The sequence below is a fragment of the Olea europaea genome, unplaced genomic scaffold (assembly GCF_002742605.1).
Source record: "Olea europaea var. sylvestris unplaced genomic scaffold, O_europaea_v1 scaffold531, whole genome shotgun sequence".
Classification (NCBI taxonomy): Eukaryota; Viridiplantae; Streptophyta; class Magnoliopsida; order Lamiales; family Oleaceae; genus Olea; species Olea europaea.
The window spans coordinates 69,998-83,352 of record NW_019263633.1 but is presented as its reverse complement, the minus strand read 5'-3'; the positions used below and the strand labels follow the sequence as shown (position 1 = coordinate 83,352).

Genomic DNA, 13,355 nt, shown 5'->3' with positions numbered 1-13,355 from the left:
GGGGGGCGATTGATGTTGATTTCTAGTTTTGTGGGATGGTATAATAGTCGGCGGGGGTTGGGTCGCTTGTGGTTGACGACCAACGGTCTTGACTTGTTTGGAATTTATGGTTTGAATGGGATTGGTGGGAAATGGTGTGGAAGATGACGATGTTTTATTATTTTTTTTATTATTTTTTAATTTAATTTTTAAATTATCTAATGTGAGAAAAATGCGAGCTTACCATTTTACCCTTTTTAATTTGGTCAAAATTAATTAAATTTTGACATGCTTGATCAATTAATGGTCAAATGGGCAGATTTCATCCATATGGACTCTAGATGCATATGGACCTTCGCTTGTACAAATTGAATGTTAGGTTAAAATTTACAAAAAATGAAAATATTAAAGACCGTTGCTACAATTTTTCCTAAATTGAATTAATGTTGTTAATAACAACGTTCGTTTTTCAATTTCATTTTAAATTAATGTTATTAATCAATTTTAAAAATTTTCTTTTTAGTCTCAAAAGGGGAATTTAAAGTCATCATTTGAGTTCCTCAAACAATACTTATTTTTCAATTTCATGTTGAATAAATTTTTATTTTTTTTTATCTCAAAAGGGGAATTTAAGGCCATCATTTGAGTTCGTTAAGCAACACCTATTTTTCAGTTTTATGTTGAATAAATTTAACTAATGTGGTTAATAAAAATTAATGTACTATTAAAAAGATTAATTTAGGAAATTATTGATAAATAAAAAATAAAAAAAATTTAATTTCATCTTGAACAAATTGAATTAATGTTATTAACTAATTAATAACAAAATTAAAATAAAATAAGTGTTTATTGGGCATATAGCTAAATAAATACATTGAATTAATGCTATAAATAAAAGTTAATGTCATATTAAAAATATTAATTTTGGGAATTATTGATAAATGGAAAAGAAAAGGAATTTTTTTTTTAAATTTCATGTTAAACAAATTGAATTAATGTTATTAACTAATTATCAACAAAATTAAAATTAAATAAGTGTATATTGGGCATATAGCTAAATATATTAATTGAATTAATGCTATTAATAAAAGTATGTAATATTAAAAGATTAATTTAGGGAATTATTGACAAATGGAAAAGAGAAGGATTTTTTTAATTTCATGTTGAACAAATTGAATTAATGTAATTAATTAATTATTAACAAAACTAAAATTCAATAAGGGCATATTGGACATATATATTTATATATATATATATATATAGGTAAAAGTAAAAGTGGTATTCAATACCTTAGTGCCAAGGTGAACATATTAATGCAACCTTTCAATTTCAATTTCTATTTTTTTGTACTTTTTTTCTTTTTGTTAAACCAAATGAGGGTATATTGGACATATAACTAAATATATAAGGGTAAAATTCGTATTCCAAAATTTCTCCTCAATTCTTCTTTTAATGTAACGTAGATAAGTGTCGATTTCTCCAGGACTATGATGCAATTAAGAAAAAACTGTTTTAACTGCTTTTTAATGTATTTATGAATTAATACATTAAAAAGCAATTGAATTACAAAATGCAAAAAAATGTTGTATTTTTCATATGCATTGCTTGTAATTATATGATGAATTAGGTACCTCGTGTTTAGTGGCAAATACAAGAATTTTGAATTAGGAGACAATCAAATTTTCAAATCGAACAAGTTGATAAAGAAAAAATATAGATTCTTCTTAGCCATGATTCTTACAGAAAATGATAAACTTTAAGATACAAATGCAAATATGGTATAGTAATTATCAACTTCGTCCATTCTAGATTGGATATTTACTGACCTGCCATGAGTACATAGGTAATATTTATAAGGAAAAGCGGTGTCTGAATTTGTTATTCCATGTATTGGGGAAAAATACTGCAAAATGTCGAAACGTATTAATATGACATAAATGATGTTTTTGAGGACAAACATTTAATCAAGCAAAGTGATCTTATCAAACTTGGCTACACTTTTTAAGTGCATGAGGAAAGCAAGTTCTTTGAAAATTCTAGCATCCACAATCATAGAATGATTAAACTACTACTATGTACTACGTTTATAAGTTGATTTGTTCGATTGGTTGAGATATTAAAGACCAAAAAATTAACAATGGGCATTGAATTTTCAGTAGATGAACAAATGATGAGTGATAGAATGTAACAAATGAGGTATTTAATAGCAAAGCACAGAAATTATATAAATTGAGAAAGCAAGGATTTTAACCATGTACTTGAAGGAGCCTAACCGCTCGCTCCTATGCCTAAGGCAACTCGTGGCATTGTTGCATCATCCTCATCTTCATATACCATTTATAATGATTGATTTGAGAGTTGTCATTTAAGATCACTTAGGTTTTGTTCAGGCGTCGTGCTTCAACTATGTGGTTGGTCGACTTTCAAGTTTCTACAAAAGATCTATGTTGCGATAACATTTAGGAGTTGTTCTCTTCGTGTTTCAGTTTTGTAGTTTTGAGTTTTGAATTCATTTTAGATTTTGTGTTTTGAGTGCCTGTTTTGAAATTACTGAAAATACGTTCTCTTTGTCATTCTAAAAAACTGTTTTTGAAAACATAAAACTGAAAAACGCTTTCACTTTGAAATTTTGAAAATATTTTTTATAATATTTTATTTAAGAAATATTATTATTCAATAAATTTGAATAGTTTAATGTTAATATAGTATTAAATAATATATAAATTTTGAAGTTGGTGAATCTTAAAATATTTTTTGACAGATATAAAAAACACAAACTAAATTAAATTTGGCAACACAATTCAATAGATACTACTAGAAGTTTATGTTTCATGGCAAAATGAAAATGAAAACAATGTAACACAAACATGATGATTTGACGTGACTAATTGTTCCATTTCACCAATCTCAGTAAACACAAGTTTTAAAACAAAAAATTACAAGGTTTGTAAAGATTATACATATCACAAGCACGGAAACAAGAACAAGGGCCAAAACATGTGGCAACAGAATTTGACCTCCCTATTTCTTTATGTAAAAATGACTAATCAGATTCCTCAATTGCTCAATAGAGTTCATTCTAGAGCAGAAAGGCGTCACATCCACAAGTTCATGTAATATCCGTAAGAGAGAAATATCTACAATCCTGTATCATCCCCATAGCAGTACATAGCAGCATGGCAAAAGAATAACATTGCTGCTATATCCTACCCTGTACTATCGAACCACTAAAATGGCCTCACAACATCTTCCAGGCTGTAATTCAAGGAAGAAACTAAATCAGCTATTCCTCGACAAGCACATACATAAAAAAAAAAGTGAAAATAAATTCTACATACAATTTTCCCATCTCATTTACCATGCTTTTAAGTATGAAAAGACACATAACTCGAATGCACATTATTTATAAGTGGAATTATGTGTTAAGTGATCTACAGTACAAACAAAATGTTAATTTTGACATGATGTCAAGCATATAATTTTGACAAAATGGTACATGCTTCACATTACTTATGGTCCAAGGTACTCAACAAAATTAGACAATAAACCAATATTGACTCCTAATTATAGTCCAAGGTACTTGTCCAAAATGGATGACAAACATGAGCAACTCATTCTTATGAGCACAATAAGTCCAGGATGATTTTTCATTCAGGATAAGTAACCCTCTAAAAGCTCAAGAAAAACTTTCAAGAATATAGGCTTCTTAGTGGACAAAGGACTAGACTCATCCCCTGGGTATAACTTCAAATGATGATACCAATATGCAATTTATCCTTTCATATTCAATGTTAAGGTTTTGGACACCCCATGAAAATAAAGAAGCCTATCCATTAGTCATTGCATTTGAGCTAAAAGATTTAATATCAGCAAACTCATAACTAACATTAGAAAGTGAGGCCTAAGAAACACAATCACACCATTCCAACTCTAACCCTCAACTCTATGTTGCTACTAACAATTGCAGTTCTAAGCAGCATTGATTTATGCAACTGGAACATAGTGATTGCACATTGTTTTTAGGAGGAAGCATAGAGAATCGGTTTAGCTTAACCTTGGAGACTAGAGTAGCTATATACTTTTGGAGACTAATGTATGCTAGAGAGCTAAGAAAGGATTGTCGAATGGGTAAAAGGATATATAGGATGAGACTAGCATGGGCAGGGAAGTCAAAAAAGGCAATGGTGAATTTGACAAAAGTATTGTCCATTTTAGTCCTGATATAACCTTCATATAACCCGACAAAAGACCATTCACACAACAATGTTCTTCACAGAAATTTCATCAAACACCATCTACACCATACATAGCTAATTTTTTTTGGAGTTCGACCAATGCAATATGCATAAACATACTAAGCAAACTTATGTACAAACAATTATCTATACAACACAATTAATGAGCAGAAAAGAGAAGATGCAAAACCCTTCTCTTCAAAAAATCACACATGAACTTCACTATGTTTGACACTCCCAAAAAGAAATTGGAAATTCTGCGCAAGCAGTCATCTATATCACCAACACAAATAGGATAACTGCTTACGGAACCATTAATTACCTTTTCTCACCAAATATTGGACTTTCCATAAACTAGAATGGGTGCTAGCTTTTAATCAATAAGGTACACAAATAATTGTCATAGACATGGTAAAACTACTCACTGGGACAAGACAGCAGCCTAAATTATACATATTATCTCTGGATTTTAGATAAGGACATGATTTTGTAACTTAATAATGTATTATCAGAAACTGTTTTTTAAGTATTCAATTTAACATTGTATATCCCTTCTTTGGACATTCAATTATCACATCAAAACCACATCTTTTTGACCTCAAAAAACCTTGAAACTAAAAGCAATTGCAAAAAAATGACGTTGAAGAAAATATCTAAACATAAATTAGTAAAGTTCAAGACAAGATTAACTTGAATAGATGAGAGAAATCACCTATTTGAGTGCAGGATTTCTTTGGTTAGATAAATAATGGGCTCGATGTCTTTGAGTATTTCCGCTTCTTTCTGTTTCCATTTTTCGAACTTCGGGTCATCCCGTCTCAGGTACTTGGGTGGGTCTTTAGCGCTTAGTGCTGCTGCTGCTGCTGCTATTTGGCAAACAGAGGAGGAAGCGTTGTCTGGACTAGTTAAATCGATGGCGCAGCACCAGGACCGATGAGTTAATAAACAAGTGGCAACTTGAAAATAAGGGTGTTGAAAGTGGAAAAGCGATAGAGCTCCGATGAGAGGAGCAGCCATCTGTATCAATCAGGGGAAAGGTAAAGGAGTGGGAGGAGAGAGACATGCAGGGATTGTGAGAAATGGAAATGAGAGAGATGTCTAAAAGAGCGTTTTCCGTGTTTTGGAAATATACATTGTTTTTGCTGGAAAACACTCAAAACGTCATTTTAGATGTTTTGAGTTTTGTGTACAAATTTTTTTTTGGTTTTCCAAAATTCATTTTCGAAAATGGGAAGGAGAACGCGTTTTCACCGTTTTGAAAAATCGAAAACAAAAAAAGGCTTGAAAACGACAAAGAGAACAACCCCTTATTCTTTCGTTAGAAATATCGCAAGTGCACGATTCGTTAATAAATAAATAAAAATAGATTTTCAATTAAAGTGTCGTACACACAAAGATTGTACATGTTAAAGTTCGAATTAACTTAGCCTTAAACAAAATAATAAAAATGATTATTTATTCTAAAGCTAAATTGTAATTAAATAATCTACTTATAAATAACTAACTAACTTCACTAAAATCAAATCAAAGTTATAATAAATAAAATTTTGATGAAAATATAATGATGAAAGATACACTACGATCGCAAATCCCCTTATATCAATCCCTTTTAACCTCGAACTTTACAATTTGACAACAGATTAAATTATGAAGATCAATATTTCTAAATTGTTTAACAGTTTCTCTCGAGTAGAATTATATTTCTATAATGAATGCAATCATATAAGAATGCATTAACAATTTATTAATACTTTAAGATCATATAGAGTATAATGGTATACTTCTATTTCCTATTAGACTCTACGACGATTGACACTGTGTCTAGCTTATCTTCTATCTTTTGAAGGTAAAATAAGTTACAAAACTCATACAACTATAACGCATATTTATAGAGAAACATAAATCAATGACAAGTATTCAAAAATTGAAAACGTATTTTAAAATCAAAAACAAATTCAAAAGTTAAAGTTTCATAATACAAAATTCATTGAAAACCTGGATGCAAAAAATAATCTTTCCTAACATGATAAATTGACAAAAACTATTACAAAAGATGGAATTCATAACCCGGAGAAAAGGAAAATCAAATAGTGTAACTCCGTGTTCACGTTTGATCTTCAACTAGAATGAACTCTTCAATATAAATCTTAGTTTTTTGCTCTAAAAAGATTAATTTTTATGATAAATATGAGATAAATGGAATCGTATATTGATCCTCCATACATTAGAGTTGATAGATTGTATTTATACTATTCTTCAAGGAGTCCCAAAATTCTCTAAAAATCGTGCAAATATGGTTTAAAATGAAGTTTCCTTATTTTAAATAGAATTCTGAACGAAAAAATAATTCTACTCATGAGTGACGTGGGCAGTCATCCACTAGAAAATCGAGCACTTGCCCAGGTAACCACTTGAGCCCTAGTTTTGCACTTTCAAGCTGAATGGTTGCCTGGCCATTATAACTGGGCGGCTGTCCAGTTATAAAAGTTTCCAAAATTCGCCCTTTAGTCCTTCTCTTCATTTTTTTATTTTGGTCCTCCACTACAAGTTATGCCTATTTTGATGCTTCAACTTCTTTTCATGTGCAAATTAGTCCCTAAACCTTCCATCTAATCATCAATTCATCCTTCTTTCTTTTTCAATTGCTTATGAACAAGTTCAAAAACTGAAACAAGAGAAAATTAACCCAAGTTAAGTAAAATTTAACACTTTGACAATATAGAAGCTTAGTAATTTGGCTCAAATAAGTGCACAAAAAGCATTTATCAATGTAAAAACTATGGAAATAAAGGAAGGACTCGTTCTCATCAAGCATTATAGATACTGGACTGAAATAGTAGAAGGTGACTATTTGTATGTTACTAAGTTTAAATTCTGATTAAATTTTGCACCAAATGCTTCCGTTTTATCATATATTGTTACTCTTTTTAATGAATTGGGTGACGTCTGTTGTTTTATTCTTCGTAAGGAAAATAGAGTAGCCCATGAACTCATTTCTTTTGCTATTTCTTTTTTGATTGTACACAATTAGATGGACTATAATCATCTGATTATTTCTAAATTTCATCGATCATTCTTGTCAATCTAACTTAATGAAGGATCGACCATTACTATCAAATGACAACTCATGCCCAGCAAAAGGGACTGGTTTTAGTCATCAGAAGTTGGAGTCCAAAGAAGTGCAAGGTGTACAGCACTTTTATACAGCAAGTTGTACATTCTTCTTACGTGGGGCGACCCTGCGATTATAATTGCTTGCCCGACCCCGCTGTCTCCATGTAAGAGGGTTGTGAAACTTGCTGTATAAAATGCCGTACACCCAGTACTTTTGAAATGTAAAACCCTTTCCTTTTGAGAGAGAAAAAAATCTTGGAATTAGCACCCAATCCTTTATCGATACACAAGTTTTGCAAAACAAACTGTAAAGCTGTCATGGGCCTGTTTTTCCAAAATTTCAGATTCACGATTTTGAGTGATTTTTACTATATTTAGTTGTAAATGAATTGAATCCACAAATTTAAGCATTTATACTTGAAATATAATATAAGAAAAAAGTTCTGCATCTAAAGTAACTTAACAAAAAAAAAATGTATATAGCCGGAGATAAAATTAATTTTTCTAGAGATTCTCCTTTCCCATAATATTTTTAGATTTATCCTATTTTTATTGGGCCTTGCTTGATGTACATAATTTTTTGTATATCGAGGTGTCCTCCACTCATATGGAATGAGGTCCACTCGAATATTTTATTATGATGATTTATGTACAAAAAATTATGTACACATGAATTTATCCATTTCCACCCAACTTTTGGTCACCAAACATGCCATTTGCCCTTTTATACGGTTGAAACTGAAACTACAGAAACACAAATGCCCAAAACTGGCTATAGACCCATGTTCCAAAGATTCATCCACTTATGATCCAGCTTTTCAACACTGTCATTTTGATACTCTCTTTTTCAGAAACTTTTCAGTTTTTGTGGGTCCCTCATCCCATGTGCGCGCGCTCTCTCTCTCTAGCAGTTGCAATTGCATCGATCCGCCCCACCTCCCACTCTCTTCTCCAACGCCCAAATCTCTCTCTCTCTCTCTCTCTCTTCAGAATCCAATGCTAATTTGTTTCACTCAAAAGACTCTGCAAATTCTGTAAAAACAAGAAACTAAAAACTCCTTTCTATTGTGCTTTTTCTTGATATATAAAGCTTGTTTGGACGATGAAGCATCCCATTTTTGGTATAAAGCTTCAAGCTTTTTCACTATTTCTTGGGTTTATGTGTTCAGCAATTCTGTTTGTTGAGTCTCAAACAAGCCCAGATGACGCTTCATCCATGCTGGCTCTCAAGAAGAGCCTCATTTTACCGGAAAATCTCGGGTGGTCGGACCCGGATCCGTGCAAGTGGAAACATGTGGTTTGCGGGGAGAAACGTGTTACCCGGATCCAAATCGGGCACCAGAATGTTGAAGGTACACTCCCTCAAGAACTCTCATCTCTCACTCAGCTTGAGCGATTAGAACTTCAATGGAACAATATTTCTGGACCTTTACCAAGCTTGAAGGGGTTTAATTCACTGCAAGTGTTGATGCTCAGTAACAACCAGTTTAGTTCCATTCCTGCTGATTTTTTTACTGGCATGTCTTCTTTGATATCTGTTGAGATTGATAATAATCCATTTTCTGCCTGGGAAATCCCGGAAAGCCTTAAAAATGCTTCAGCACTTCAGAATTTTTCTGCTAATTCTGCAAATATTACTGGAAAAATTCCAGCATTTTTAGGAGGTGATGAGTTTCCTAGTTTAACAAACTTGCATTTGGCTCTCAATAACTTGGAAGGGGAGCTGCCATCAAGTTTTTCAGGGTCCCAGATTGAGTCTCTGTGGTTAAATGGGCAGAAACTTGGTGGAGAGATTGGTGTTATACAAAATATGACTTATTTGAAGGAGGTTTGGCTTCATGGAAATGGATTTTCTGGTCCATTGCCTGATTTTTCGGGCTTGAAGAATTTGAAGAGCTTGAGTTTGAGGGACAATTCACTTACAGGGCCTGTTCCCCTGTCTTTGGTAAATCTTGATTCTTTAAAGGTCGTTAATTTGACTAATAATTTGTTGCAAGGGCCAATGCCAAAGTTTAAACACTCAGTTTCTGTGGATATGGTAAAGGATACCAATCGTTTTTGCTTGCCACAACCTGGGAATTGTGAGTTTAGAGTGAATACTTTACTATCGATAGCAAGATCAATGGATTATCCTAGAAAATTTTCTGAGAATTGGAAAGGAAATGATCCGTGTACCGATTGGTTTGGGATTACTTGCAACAGTAGGAACATAACCATTGTTAACTTTCAGAATATGGGGCTTACAGGTACAATTTCTCCTGATTTTGCTTTGCTCAAGTCGGTGCAGAGATTGATTCTTGCTGATAATAATCTTACTGGAACCATCCCGAAGGAGCTTGCCACTCTGCCTGGACTTACCGAACTAGATGTATCAAACAACCAGCTTCATGGGAAATTGCCGGCTTTTAGAAGTAACATCAATGTAAAGACAAATGGGAATCCTGACATCGGGAAGGATAAGAGTGATTCAAGTTCTCCTGGTATGACCTCACCCAATACACCCAATTCTGGTTCTGAAAGTGAGGGTGGTTCACAAAAGGATCAGAAGAAATCTCGAAATTGGATTGGAGTGGTTGTATTTTCTGTAATTGGGGGTATCTTTGTGCTTTGTTTGATTGGAGTGGCAGCATTCTGTCTGTACAAGAGCAAACAGAAGCGTTTTAGCAGAGTTCAGAGTCCAAATGCTATGGTAGTTCACCCTCGTCATTCTGGATCAGACAACGATTGTGTGAAGATAACAGTTGCAGGATCGAGCATCAGTGTTGGTGCTGTTAGTGAAACTCCTACTGTATCAACCAGTGAAAACAGCAACATTCAAATGGTTGAAGCATCGAACATGGTGATCTCCATTCAAGTACTGAAAAACGTTACCAACAATTTCAGTGAAGAGAATATACTAGGTCAAGGGGGCTTCGGGACAGTTTACAAAGGAGAATTGCATGATGGAACAAAGATTGCTGTAAAAAGAATGGAAGGTGGAGTGATAACCGGGAAGGGGCTAGCCGAGTTTAAATCTGAGATTGCTGTTTTGACCAAGGTCAGACATCGGCATCTTGTCGCACTTCTGGGATACTGTCTTGATGGAAACGAGAAGCTTCTTGTTTACGAATACATGCCTCAAGGGACGCTAAGTAGACATCTTTTCAACTGGGCGGATGAAGGGTTGCAGCCATTGGAGTGGACAAAAAGATTGACCATTGCTTTAGATGTCGCTAGGGGAGTAGAATACCTCCATGGTTTGGCCCATCAAAGCTTCATACACAGGGACCTAAAGCCATCCAACATTCTTCTTGGGGACGATATGAGGGCCAAGGTTGCAGATTTTGGCCTTGTACGCCTTGCTCCAGAAGGGAAAGGCTCCATTGAGACAAGAATTGCTGGAACATTTGGATACCTGGCACCCGAATATGCTGGTAAAATATCCTGAAACCAATTATGATCTTTGCTTGTTCTAGTTTTCTTTCTTATGCGAAAGTTTGAATCTTGGACCTAACTAATATCTTCAGTATTGCAATCGCTCTGTTCTGATTGAAAATAAATTAGTGAAATTGGCCTTTTACTATTATACTATTAGTATACAAGGTATTTATATCATTGAAATTTTCTGGACTTCAGGATCACTTTTGGACATGTAAATTTTTTCATTAAATTTGACAAATAATCCAAGGAAACCAGGTAAAATGATGATCATTACCTGTGATGGCACACAGCCATGTTCTATTGGTAGGAAGAGTATTAATCTCCCGTAACAGTTATTTTGGCTTAACTTGAAACAACATATCGAGCCTGGGTGATCTGGTTTACTTTCTGCATGTTCAATTTCCTAGCCTTTATTCTTTTATATTTTTTGACAAAATAAAAAACAACAGGAATGCAAGCCTAGGATAAAGACTGCTTAAATGAGTGAGATTTTAACCAACAAATTTCTTATTGCCTTTTCTGTTTCTACTTTTTCAACAGTGACTGGAAGAGTGACTACGAAAGTGGATGTTTTCAGTTTTGGAGTGATCTTGATGGAACTGATCACTGGTAGAAAGGCACTCGATGAGAACCTACCTGAGGAAAGCATGCACCTTTTGACATGGTTCCGGCGAATGCACCTGAACAAGGATTCATTTGGTAAAGCCATCGACCCTACAATTGACCGAAATGAGGAAACTTTAGCCAGCATCAGCACTGTTGCTGAACTGGCAGGCCATTGCTGCGCAAGGGAACCATATCAAAGGCCCGATATGGGTCATGCTGTCAATGTTCTTTCGTCTCTGGTAGAGCTCTGGAAACCATCCGATCAATGTTCCGAGGACATATTTGGAATTGATCTCGAAATGTCTTTGCCTCAAGCACTCAAGAAGTGGCAGCAATTTGAAGGCAGCCATGCAGACTCATCATCTTCATCCTACTTACCGAGCTTGGACAATACACAGACTAGCATACCTACGAGGCCGTATGGATTTGCTGACTCATTCACATCAGCGGATGGCAGGTGAAAAAAGATGGTGGCATGACCATGTCAATTATATAACTTATTTTACTTGTTCATTCGATGTGGTTCTTCCTTACTGTAATTTAATTCTTGATGTTTCAACTTTCTCCATTTTTTCTTGGTTTTTTGTCTTCACTATTTTTAGTAATGTAGCTGGATTTCTTAGCATCTTTGTGAAGTTTTAGAAATGGAATGAAGGTTTCTCAGTTATAAGTTTGTTTTTTGCTTGCTATATTTGCCTCACTTGTATCGAAGGCAAACCCTGCTCAAACGTTTAGCCAACTAGAGTGCATGTTTCATATTATAGTGTTGTCCTTATTTGATTTAGCTAAAAAAAATTTATTAAAATCTAAATCAACAATCAATTTTAATCATACATCACAGTTTTCAATCACACATTCTATCAACTTTTATAAAAATTTACAAAAATAAATAAATAATTGATTTTTATCTAAACCAAAACAGGGGTTACAAATATGCGTTAAAAGGATCTGTATCAAAATCTCTCTTCGATGTGTATACAAATGTTTATCGTGCACTATCATTAATTCGAATGCCTTTATTCAATTTGTGCACAGATTTGTATCCAACTATAATGGTGCTAGTTTTATATGTTCAAATGTATGTGTCGTGTCATTGCATCAAAGAGCGTGTCGTGTCATTACATCAAAGGGCGAAGTGTTACTAGGGTAATGACCTGAGTTTGAGTCTAAAGTTCCTCGTTCTTTTAAAATATATATATTTTTGTTGTGTAGTATCTAATAGACTTGTGTGAATATTCGTTTTCCAACTAGCATGGTGTACGCATATTCCAATAATGAGAGACGCGAGTATATGTCCGGACTCGGCTCAGAATGGTCCATAGTGGATTGCTCTAAATGTAGGCCTCAGTGGTCCATCCGACAAATATTATTGTCTTGTGTTGGGTCTATTGAGCAAACAAAAATAAGCATGACAATGAAGAGATAAGAAGAGAGATATGGTAAGAGAGAACTGATAGAACCAAGTTTGTTTGATTAAGCCGCCTCGCCATTTTTCAAAATTTATTTTTCTCCGAACTCATTTTTAATCACACGTTTTAACAATAAGATAATTTTGTTGTAACTCATAATTTTTCTTTACTGTTTACAAAATATATTTTTTCAAAAAATATTTACAAAACAAGATTGACCACATATTTGATACAAATTAAAATTCAGATTTTAATCTAAATTAAAATCAACTACTAATTTTAACTACACATTTTATCATTGTTTTAAAATTGACCAAATCATCGATTCGAAAAAGGGAAAGGGTCAAAAGTTTAACTCAGGCCAAACCGACGATTTTTAAAAAATTAAAAAATATAAATTTATAAAACCTAAAAAAATATACATTTAAAAAATTTTGAAAAAATATGAATTTACACAGGTTTGAGTCGGTTAACGAGTCACAAATTTTCTAAAAATTGGCCGGTTTAATGGGTTTTGGGTTGGGTTTTCAATTAGAAGTTTTAAAAACCTAATCCGATCAATTTTGTTCCTAATCCCCGGTTGAACCAACGG

The 13,355-nt window shown here is 33.5% G+C and overlaps 2 protein-coding genes across 2 annotated transcripts; one reads left to right on the top strand and one right to left on the bottom strand.

Annotated features, from left to right (window-relative positions):
• Nucleotides 1-2,853: 2,853 nt before the first annotated feature.
• LOC111388832 lies at nucleotides 2,854-5,334 on the bottom strand. The gene is made up of 2 exons (XM_023013643.1): nucleotides 4,927-5,334; nucleotides 2,854-3,234 (listed from the first exon to the last, which is right to left on the bottom strand). Exons 1-2 carry the CDS (start codon nucleotides 5,229-5,231, stop codon nucleotides 3,207-3,209), a joined length of 333 nt encoding a protein of 110 aa, XP_022869411.1. The 5' UTR covers nucleotides 5,232-5,334; the 3' UTR covers nucleotides 2,854-3,206.
• Nucleotides 5,335-8,198: 2,864 nt separating this feature from the next.
• LOC111388831 (receptor protein kinase TMK1-like) lies at nucleotides 8,199-12,032 on the top strand. The gene is made up of 2 exons (XM_023013642.1): nucleotides 8,199-10,741; nucleotides 11,289-12,032. The coding sequence occupies exons 1-2, from the start codon at nucleotides 8,431-8,433 to the stop codon at nucleotides 11,813-11,815; spliced, it is 2,838 nt and encodes a 945-aa protein (XP_022869410.1). The 5' UTR covers nucleotides 8,199-8,430; the 3' UTR covers nucleotides 11,816-12,032.
• The last annotated feature ends 1,323 nt before the right edge of the window (nucleotides 12,033-13,355 follow it).

What these genes read in the sequence shown, in the direction of transcription:
- LOC111388832 (XM_023013643.1), bottom strand. Translation starts at nt 5,231, where the DNA reads ATGGCTGCTCCTCTCATCGGAGCTCTATCGCTTTTCCACTTTCAACAC. An exon ending in GAAATCCTGCACTCAAATAG is followed by an intron (nt 3,235 to 4,926) that starts GTGATTTCTCTC and finishes CTTGAATTACAG; the next exon opens with CCTGGAAGATGTTGTGAGGC.
- LOC111388831 (XM_023013642.1), top strand. Translation starts at nt 8,431, where the DNA reads ATGAAGCATCCCATTTTTGGTATAAAGCTTCAAGCTTTTTCACTATTT. An exon ending in CCTGGCACCCGAATATGCTG is followed by an intron (nt 10,742 to 11,288) that starts GTAAAATATCCT and finishes CTTTTTCAACAG; the next exon opens with TGACTGGAAGAGTGACTACG.